The sequence below is a fragment of the Bison bison genome, unplaced genomic scaffold, assembly GCF_000754665.1.
Source record: "Bison bison bison isolate TAMUID 2011002044 unplaced genomic scaffold, Bison_UMD1.0 scf7180017864471, whole genome shotgun sequence".
NCBI classification, from domain to species: Eukaryota; Metazoa; Chordata; class Mammalia; order Artiodactyla; family Bovidae; genus Bison; species Bison bison.
Window position 1 is genome coordinate 22693480 of NW_011495032.1, and position 8555 is coordinate 22702034.

General features: G+C 42.7%; 2 protein-coding genes across 4 annotated transcripts in view; one reads left to right on the plus strand and one right to left on the minus strand.

Annotated features, from left to right (window-relative positions):
* Positions 1–4729, minus strand: part of TYW5 (tRNA-yW synthesizing protein 5) — a 20193-nt gene extending 15464 nt beyond the window's left edge. For both annotated transcript variants that reach the window (XM_010860933.1, XM_010860932.1), the window contains exon 1: positions 4590–4729. In XM_010860933.1, the coding sequence (XP_010859235.1) occupies positions 4590–4667 (78 nt within the window). In that variant the 5' untranslated portion in view covers positions 4668–4729. The remainder of the gene's footprint in view (positions 1–4589) is intronic.
* A 60-nt stretch (positions 4730–4789) lies between these two features.
* The window catches only part of LOC105003634 (chromosome unknown open reading frame, human C2orf47), a 13801-nt gene continuing 10035 nt past the window's right edge, over positions 4790–8555 (plus strand). For both annotated transcript variants that reach the window (XM_010860935.1, XM_010860934.1), the window contains exon 1: positions 4790–5430. In XM_010860935.1, coding sequence (XP_010859237.1) covers positions 4981–5430 — 450 coding nt within the window. In that variant the 5' untranslated portion in view covers positions 4790–4980. The remainder of the gene's footprint in view (positions 5431–8555) is intronic.

An 8555-nucleotide genomic window follows, 5' to 3' on the forward strand; every position in this document is an offset into this window, starting at 1 on the left:
AAGAACACTAGAGTGGGTTGCCATTTCCTTCTCCAATGCATGAAAGTGAAAAGTGAAAGTGAAGTCCCTCAGTCGTGTCCGACTCTGTGCGACCCCATGGACTGCAGCCTACCAGGCTCCTCCACCCATGGGATTTTCCAGGCAAGAGTACTGGAGTGGGCTGCCACTGCCTCCTCCGACACCTCTTTTAATCTGGAACAGTTTCTCAGACTTGTTCTTCTATGACCTGGACATTTTTTGAAGAGCACAGGCTAGTTATCTTACAGAATGTCCTTCAATAGGAATTTACATGATGCTTCTCCATGATTAGATTCAGCTTATGCGTTTCTGCAAAGAATGTACCACTCAGTATTGCTGAGTGCAGAAACCGTGATTAAAAAAAAAATCACCTTCTACACGTACTAGTTAGTATTCTAATGTAAGAATTAGCTCTAACTTCTCCATTCATTCTTTTTTTTTCCATTGAGTTATAATCCACTGATATAATTTTGAAGCTCAAGTTATCCCAGAGTTGGCCAGTAAGAATACCTTCAAGCTGACTCTTATGACTTTCTGCCTGAGCACGTCTTACTTTATAATCCAGTATTCTTTTGCCTCTCTGTCCCAGCCCTACAGTTATTTCTTCAAGTAGCTCTGGTTTCTTCTAGTGGGGAATGCTGTTTAGAAACAATGATCTGGGTGCTGAATGTGTTCATGACTATTGATGTGTCATTACATATAGGCCTTCTCAGGGACCAGAGCTAGGAAACACATGAAGGTGTGTATATACTCACTCCCTTCACCCCCCCCAATATACACCTCCTCCCACACACTACATATGCATATGGTTATATTTCTCTCTCTCAATATGTACTATACACACACACACACACACACAGTCTTAACGGATATATGATGAATCATGATACTTCCAATATGGTTACCTAATTCCAAACTTATACCACAACATTTATTTCAAAATTTCTTGTTCATATATTTGTAAACTACCTGCTGTCTTCCTGAGAAACCTGGTTCCAATCATCTTCAATGTTTAATCAGTTGCACAATCCCAGAATTCACACTAAGTACCTCTACAACTGCTAAGTTATACCACTGTAAAAAAGTATACAAACTAGAATTCAGCATTGTTTATAGTTCTTTTTGTTTTTAGACTGCCATACAATCAAAGTATGGGCTTCCCTGGTGGCTCAGATGGTAAAGTGTCTACCTGCAATGCAAGAGACCCATGTTTGATCCCTGGGTCAGGAAGATCCCCTGGAGAAGGAAATGGCAATGCACTCCAGTATTCTTGCCTGGGAAATTCCAAAGAGGAGCCTGGCAGGCTCCAGTCCCTGGGGTTGCAGAGTTGGACATGACTGGGCAACTAACACATTCCAAATTCATAATCAAAGTACTGTGTTCAAAAGTGACTTAGGTTACTTCTCCTCTCTCCCTTAATTAGGTTCACTTGTTATTTTTAATATTCTATACTAGAGTTTGGCTTTTTTTAAAATTATTCCTTATCCATGTTAATTTTATTATTACTATTATTTCAGAATATAAAACATTAACGTGATCTCCAAAGTCAAAATTATATAAAAAAGGTCACTGCATCTATACTCACCCATGTTGTAATCACTCAACCCCTATAGATAACCAGTCTCATTAACATCTGGCTTATCATCCCCATGTTTCTTTTTTGCAAAGTGATCAAAAACCATATAAATTTCCTTACTTTTTTACACAAAATTATTTATAAATTATCTTTTGTAATTTTTTCTTTTTAATTTAAAATTATATCCTGAAAATCACTGCTATCAGTTTAGATTTTCTCTCATTGTTCTTTTACAACTTAGCACACTATAGTGTAAATGGAAAATTTAATCTGTCTCCTATAGTAGGTTTTTTAGGTTATTTGTAATCATTCTCAAACATAATAAATACTAGATATTTTCATTCTGTTGAAGTACATCCCCAAAGTAAACTCCTGAAGAGGAACTCAGTTCAGTTCAGTTCAGTCGCTCAGTCATGTCCGACTCTTCTCGACCCCATGAATCGAAGCACGCCAGGCCTCCCTGTCCATCACCAACTCCCGGAGTTCACTCAGACTCACGTCCATCAAGTCAGTGATGCCATCCAGCCATCTCGTCCTCTGTCGTTCCCTTCTCCTCCTGCCCCCAATCCTTCCCAGCATCAGTCTTTTCGAATGAGTCAACTCTTCGCATGAGGTGGCCAAAGTACTGGAGTTTCAGCTTTAGCATCATTCCCTCCAAAGAAATCCCAGGGCTGATCTCCTTCAGAATGGACTGGCTGGATCTCCTTGCAGTCCAAGGGACTCTCAAGAGTCTTCTCCAACACCACAGTTCAAAAAATAAACATATCAACAACTTTGTTAGATATGCCAAATTCCCCTCCATTAGGCTTGTATTGCTGCTACTGCTGCTAAGTCCCTTCAGTCGTGTCCGACTCTGTGCGACCCCATAGACGGCAGCCCATCAGGCTCCACCACCCCCGGGATTCTCCAGGCAAGAATACTGGAGTGGGTTGCCATTTCCTTCTCCAATGCATGAAAGGACTTGGCATAAAATGTGAGTGCCAGTTTCCTCACAGACTCACAAAGAGTGTATTATTAAAGCCTTTTGATTTTTGCCAATATGATACATAAATGGTATCTATTTTTTAAATTCTCTTATGAGTAAAGCTGAATGTCTTTTCATGTGTTTAGAGGCCATTTTTATCTTTCTGTCAACTGTTCACTTTTTAATCAGATTTTTGCCTGCTTCCTCATTAATTTTTAAAAGTTCTTTACATACATGTGCTTTCGCTGACATTTAATAAAATATATATTGTAATATTTCCCTCCCAGTTTGAATTTGATGTACTCAAATTTTAATGTTCTTTTACTACACTTAAGTCATAAGGAAACCCTTCCATAGACCTAGATTACAAAGAAATTTATCCATGCTTTCCTCTAGTACTTATGTAATTTCTTTTTTTATTTAGATCTCTGATCCTTTTGGAGATTACTTTTGTGTATGGTGTCAGATATAAATCTAATTTTATCATCTTATAAATGACTGTGACTATCCAGTTGTCCAAGCACCATTTATTTAAAAGTTCATCTTTGCCCTAGTGATTTAATGTCATGTTCATCACACGCTAAATTTCTATATGAATGAAAATTTATCCAGACTCTGGAGATATATATATAAAGTCACTCAGACTTTCTTCTCTATTCATCTGGTCTGTCTATCCATGCAACTGTACCACACTGTTGGTTATTAAAACATTTTTAAAAATCTGATAGGACTATATCCCTTAACAGCTTTTCTTAGGAGTTTCTTAATTAGAAAAGTCTTGTTTTGCAAATTAGTTATTGATTTCTAGTTTTATTACACCGTGATCAGTGTTATTTGCAATTTTCCACTTTACAATGTTTAGTGATGCTTTCTTTGTAACAGTATGTCTTGTCTAGGAAGGCTAAATTACAAAACACTTTTTGCTAGCTAGCCGTCTTACAAAGCATTTCCACATTCATATATTATTTGATGGTCACAATTCTGTCCTGAAGGCATCTATACACTAATGTGTTCCGTGGTGGGGAAAGACAACCACCCATCGAGCCTACTGCTGCTGCAGACTTGAATCCTCCCCATAGGTTTCTAATTCCTAAATGAAAACTTCATCCCTGACTTTTTTAACACTCAGAACTGTAGCTCTATAACCATCCTCAGAGATATAAATATCAAGTAAAATTACTGGGGGAGGGGGTTCTTTATCATGAGCAGGCTAATTGTAATCTTATGGTTTTGTTTTTTTTTTTAATATCTGTTCCTCTCTTTATTCTCAGTTTTTCTGATGCCTAGATTCCCTTGCAAAAGCACTGCAAGTAAAAACAGTTTCTCCCCCATTAACATTTTTCTGAGTTTTGTTTTAAAGAACTAAGTTTCGAATTACAGATACAAAACAATCGAACGTCTGATCTACAACCCATGTTAGTTAGAATCCAGTGGAAGTTTCTCGTGGGATTCCCATTGCTTCCCTTTTTGGATCAGTGCAGTGAAAAACTGCTCCTTCAAATCCAGTAATTCGTGAAGAATAACTGGCGCCATTCAAGCTACTGGGGGGTGGGGGTCGGAGATGGGGCGCGAAACTGCCCCTAGACTATAAGAAATTCGACGAAAGACTTGAAGACCTGGGGGAGGCGGGGGAGGGGAGGGGGAGGGCGGGGGAGGGGAGTGGGGGGCGGGGGAGGGGAGTGGGGGGCGGGGGAGTATTTCCCTAGGGTGCCATGGTAATGGTATTAGACTCCTTGATCGAACTCCCCCAAGGCAGCTAGCTGGGCTTATTAAGCAAAATATTTCTCGTAGTCAGCGCTCTGACGTCCAACTGCTTCCCAGAAACGTGGAAGGGTACTCGCCGAAAAATTTAATAGGTGAGACCGTCAACATCCCCCACGTGCTCCCTTGGCCGCAGGGCCAACCAGCCACTTTCAACTGACAACCTTCTCGCCACAACCTGGATCCCAAGAAACCAGTTCGGAGCCGCTCGACTGGTAGGAACGGGTATCCACCGACACCCCGTGGTTCCGCCCCGCGAGAGGGCCTCACCTGCGGATACAGGTGCTCTATGAACTGCTCCTGCGAAACACCCTCGAATCGGGGTACTGGGAAGCCGTGCCCGGCCATGGTTGTTCACGCCAATCCTCTTCCAAGTCCCGGGACCCTCTGCACTAACACGTTCCTCAGCGCGCGATTCGCCCGGAAACAGGACCCGGAGAGAAAAGGTCCGGGAGGCAGGCTGAGTCGCGAGAACTGCCAGTTCCTAGTGTGGGGCTCGGGGCCAACAGGTGTATGATGGAGAGCAGAGAAGGGGCGAATTCACTAGAGGTGGCAGCAACAGGCCAACTCGACTCTCCAGTCTCCTTCTCCGAACCTCGCTGAGGTGGTTTCACACCGACTTACTTTCCATGATGCACAGGCAGGCACAAAGGTCACAAAAATGGCGCTGGCCGTCCGTCTTTTACCGCGCTTGCTACTTTCTCGGCCTCTACCGGGCTGGGCCGCCCGGCTCCGGACTCTCAGTTCGGCCGAGGTGAAGCGCCCATTGTCTGGACTTTGCTACTTATGCCGCCGCCGCCTCGGCTCGGGAGCAGCCCCATTTCCTCGAGTCTCTTGGGCCTCCGCGGCCTTGGCCCTGTCTGCTCGGGGTCCTCAGCGTCCCTTGCTCAGCCCCCTGGAAGTCGCCTCAACCCTCCCCACTTTCCCTTCTTGCCCCCGGCGAACCTACAGCACCGAGGAGCAACCGCAGCAGCGTCAGAAAACCAAAATGATCATTCTGGGGTTCTCCAACCCCATCAACTGGGTTCGGACTCGAATTTACTCCTTCCTTATCTGGGCCTATTTCGACCAAGAGTTCAGCATCACAGAGTTCTCAGAAGGAGCGAAGCAGGTTGGTTTATTTCTCTAGGAGTAACCTCTCCACCTCTCATGAATTCAGCAGTTAAGATTCGCAAAAGTGTTTAGCGATGAGGTTTCAACTGGGTCTCAAATGATCAAATGTGGGTAGTGACTCAAATACAGAGCCCTCTGGCCACTTGCTGTAAATTAAGCTGCTGCTTCTGTTTGCACGGTCTCCGAGGAATAGGGGATTGATGGAGACACCAATTTGAATCCCTTAATTACTTTTTCTGTCCTCCGCAGGTTTTGAATCAGATAGAAATGGATTCAAAGCCTATTTCGGTCACTTAAAAGCTCCATGGCTCTATTTCTTCTGAAATGTGATTTTTCTGAATGAAAAAAGAATGAAAAAGCCAATACTGATTATATGCTGGCACTGATATATTTACTTCTAGTTTTTTTTAGTTTATTTCTATAAACACAGCCATTTATACTTATTTATGTGATCTGTCAGTTATAAATTGAATGTTTTCAACTTTATATAATCAGTGTCAATATTAACTCGTGCTTTTTGCTTTCCTGAGTCAATTCTTGACTAATCTGTGTTTTTACAAGAAAATTTAAAAGCAAAGAGCAAGCATAGTTAATAGCATTATAAGGGATAAACCTCAGTTCCTGTCAGTTCTCAAAATCTTTTGTTTGTGCAGAGGAAATGAGCATGATGCTACTGTCCTTCAGGATTCCTGCAGATGACTTGTGAGCTTGTCTACCTCCTGCTCATTTATGTGTCAATAAGGAATGGAAGTCATCCTCCCATGGACAGGACAGCAATCAAGCCTAACTCCCTACTTCCTTTGACCACAAAGGAGCATGGAACACTTTTTAGTCACTCTTTGATCCTAAAGGTCCTCCAGCTGTGAGCTATTTTAGCCCCCATCCTTGCTATTAAGTAGTATTTGCACCCATTCATCAGCCAGTCTGTATGCATCTTGCCTCATCTAAGTCAATTTTTGTGCATTTAGCCATTCTGATTTCCAAAAAGAATGTTAGGTCATCCATGGCAAATATTTAGAGATTCCATTAAACCAGTGGTTGCTTAACATGACCTTTCAGATCAAGCAAACCAGTTTTTTAACACCTAGAGTTTAAAACGACGTGGCTGAAAAGTCTTTCTACCTAGATCTCATAAGGCAACTCTTCCTTCTTTTGCATAGATGTAATTTTAGGGCTTGGGAATAATCTGGTGCATAAACATTGGCTAGATTATCTACTCTCATGGGCTCAACTTGCCCTTTAAACTAACCTCCCAACTCTAGAATATTATCTTCGGATGTGAGTATCAAGCTGTAAGTTAGATCATGCTGCTCTTGCTGCTGCTAAGTCGCTTCAGTCGTGTCCAACTCTGTGCAATCCCAGAGACTGCAGCCCACCAGGCTCCCCCGTCCCTGGAATTCTCCAGGCAAGAACACTGGAGTGGGTTGCCATTTCCTTCTCCAATGCATGAAAGTAAAAAGTGAAAGTGAAGTCGCTCAGTCATGTCCAACTCCTAGCGACCCCATGGACTGCAGCCTACCAGGCTCCTCCGTCCATGGGATTTTCCAGGCAAGAGTACTGGAGTGGGGTGCCATTGCCTTCTCCGATTCATTAACATGTTTCTTTTTCAGTCATGGAACATGAAAGACACCTTCATGCTCATTATTCTAGTCTAATTCCCTTTTACAGATGATAAAAATCAAGTCTAGAAAGGTCAAATGATTAACTCAAGAATGCATAGCTAGCAATTGCTGAGGTGCATTGTTCTGTGACTCATTCTACAAGCATTCTTCGTTCTCCAGAGTTACTAGAAATTGACATAGTTAAGTATAACCTAGGCAAGCTTTCTAAAAACATTTTATAATTTAAAACTTTTTTCTCTAAGTATAATTGTAATATTGTTACAGATATACAGTGTAACAGATATACAATGTAGTGATTCACAAGTTTTAAAGATTACACTCCATTTATAGTTAAAAATATTGGCTATATTCCCTGTGTTATACAGTATAGCCTGTAGCTTATTTTAAACCAATCTAGGCAAGCTTTTATTCATCATGTGAGCCAGAGGAATAGGTGGTCCATTGATAGACAGTCCTTGCTTCTACTGCTGCTGCTAAGTCACTTCAGTCGTGTCCGACTCTGTGTGACCCCATAGATGGCAGCCCACCAGGCTCCCCCGTCCCTGGGATTCTCCAGGCAAGAACACTGGAGTGGGTTGCCATTTCCTTCTCCAATGCGTGGAAGTGAGAAGGGAAAGTGAAGTTGCTCAGTCGTGTCCAACTCTTAGAGACCCCATGGACTGCAGCCCACCAGGCTCCTCCGTCCATGGGATTTTCCAGGCAAGAGTACTGGAGTGGGGTACCATCACCTTCTCCTTAAACAGCTTTATTAGCCCCACAAACTTTACTTCCATTGATAAGTACATATGATATTATCCCTGTTACTGCCATCAAACCACATTAACCATTTACTGTTTGTTTTCCAATATCTTTACATATTTTGGCCTTTACTATGAAAGAAAAAGCTATTTCCCAGAAGCCTGTTTAGGTTGCGTGTCTGCGTGCTAAGTCACTTCAGTCGTGTGTGACTCTTTGTGACCCATGAACTGTAACTCACCAGGCTTCTCTGTCCATGGGGATTCTACAGGCAAGATTACTGGAGTGGGTTGCCATGCCCTACTCCAGGAATCTTCCTGACCCAGGGATCAAACCCATACCTCTTATGGCTCCTGCATTACAGGTGGATTCTTTACCACTAAGCCAGCAGGGAAGCCCCTTGTTAGGTTAAGAAATCTTATATCATCAAAGCTTTATCAGGGCAGCCTCTTAATGGGACATTATTACCTTACAGGATAATTTGCTCAGGTTTGATTATTGGCCACAGAAACTAGAGTATCGTGGTTGGATTTCAACATGATTGTGATGTCTGTTCAGTTCAGTTCAGTTTATTTGCTCAGCCGTGTCCGACTCTTTGCGACCCCATGAATTGCAGCACGCCAGGCCTCCCTGTCCATCACCAACTCCCGGAGTTCACTCAAACTCATGTCCATCGAGTCGGTGATGCCATCCAGCCATCTCATCCTCTGTTGTCCTCTTCTCCTCCTGCCCCCAATCCCTCCCAGCATCAGAGTCTCTTCCAATG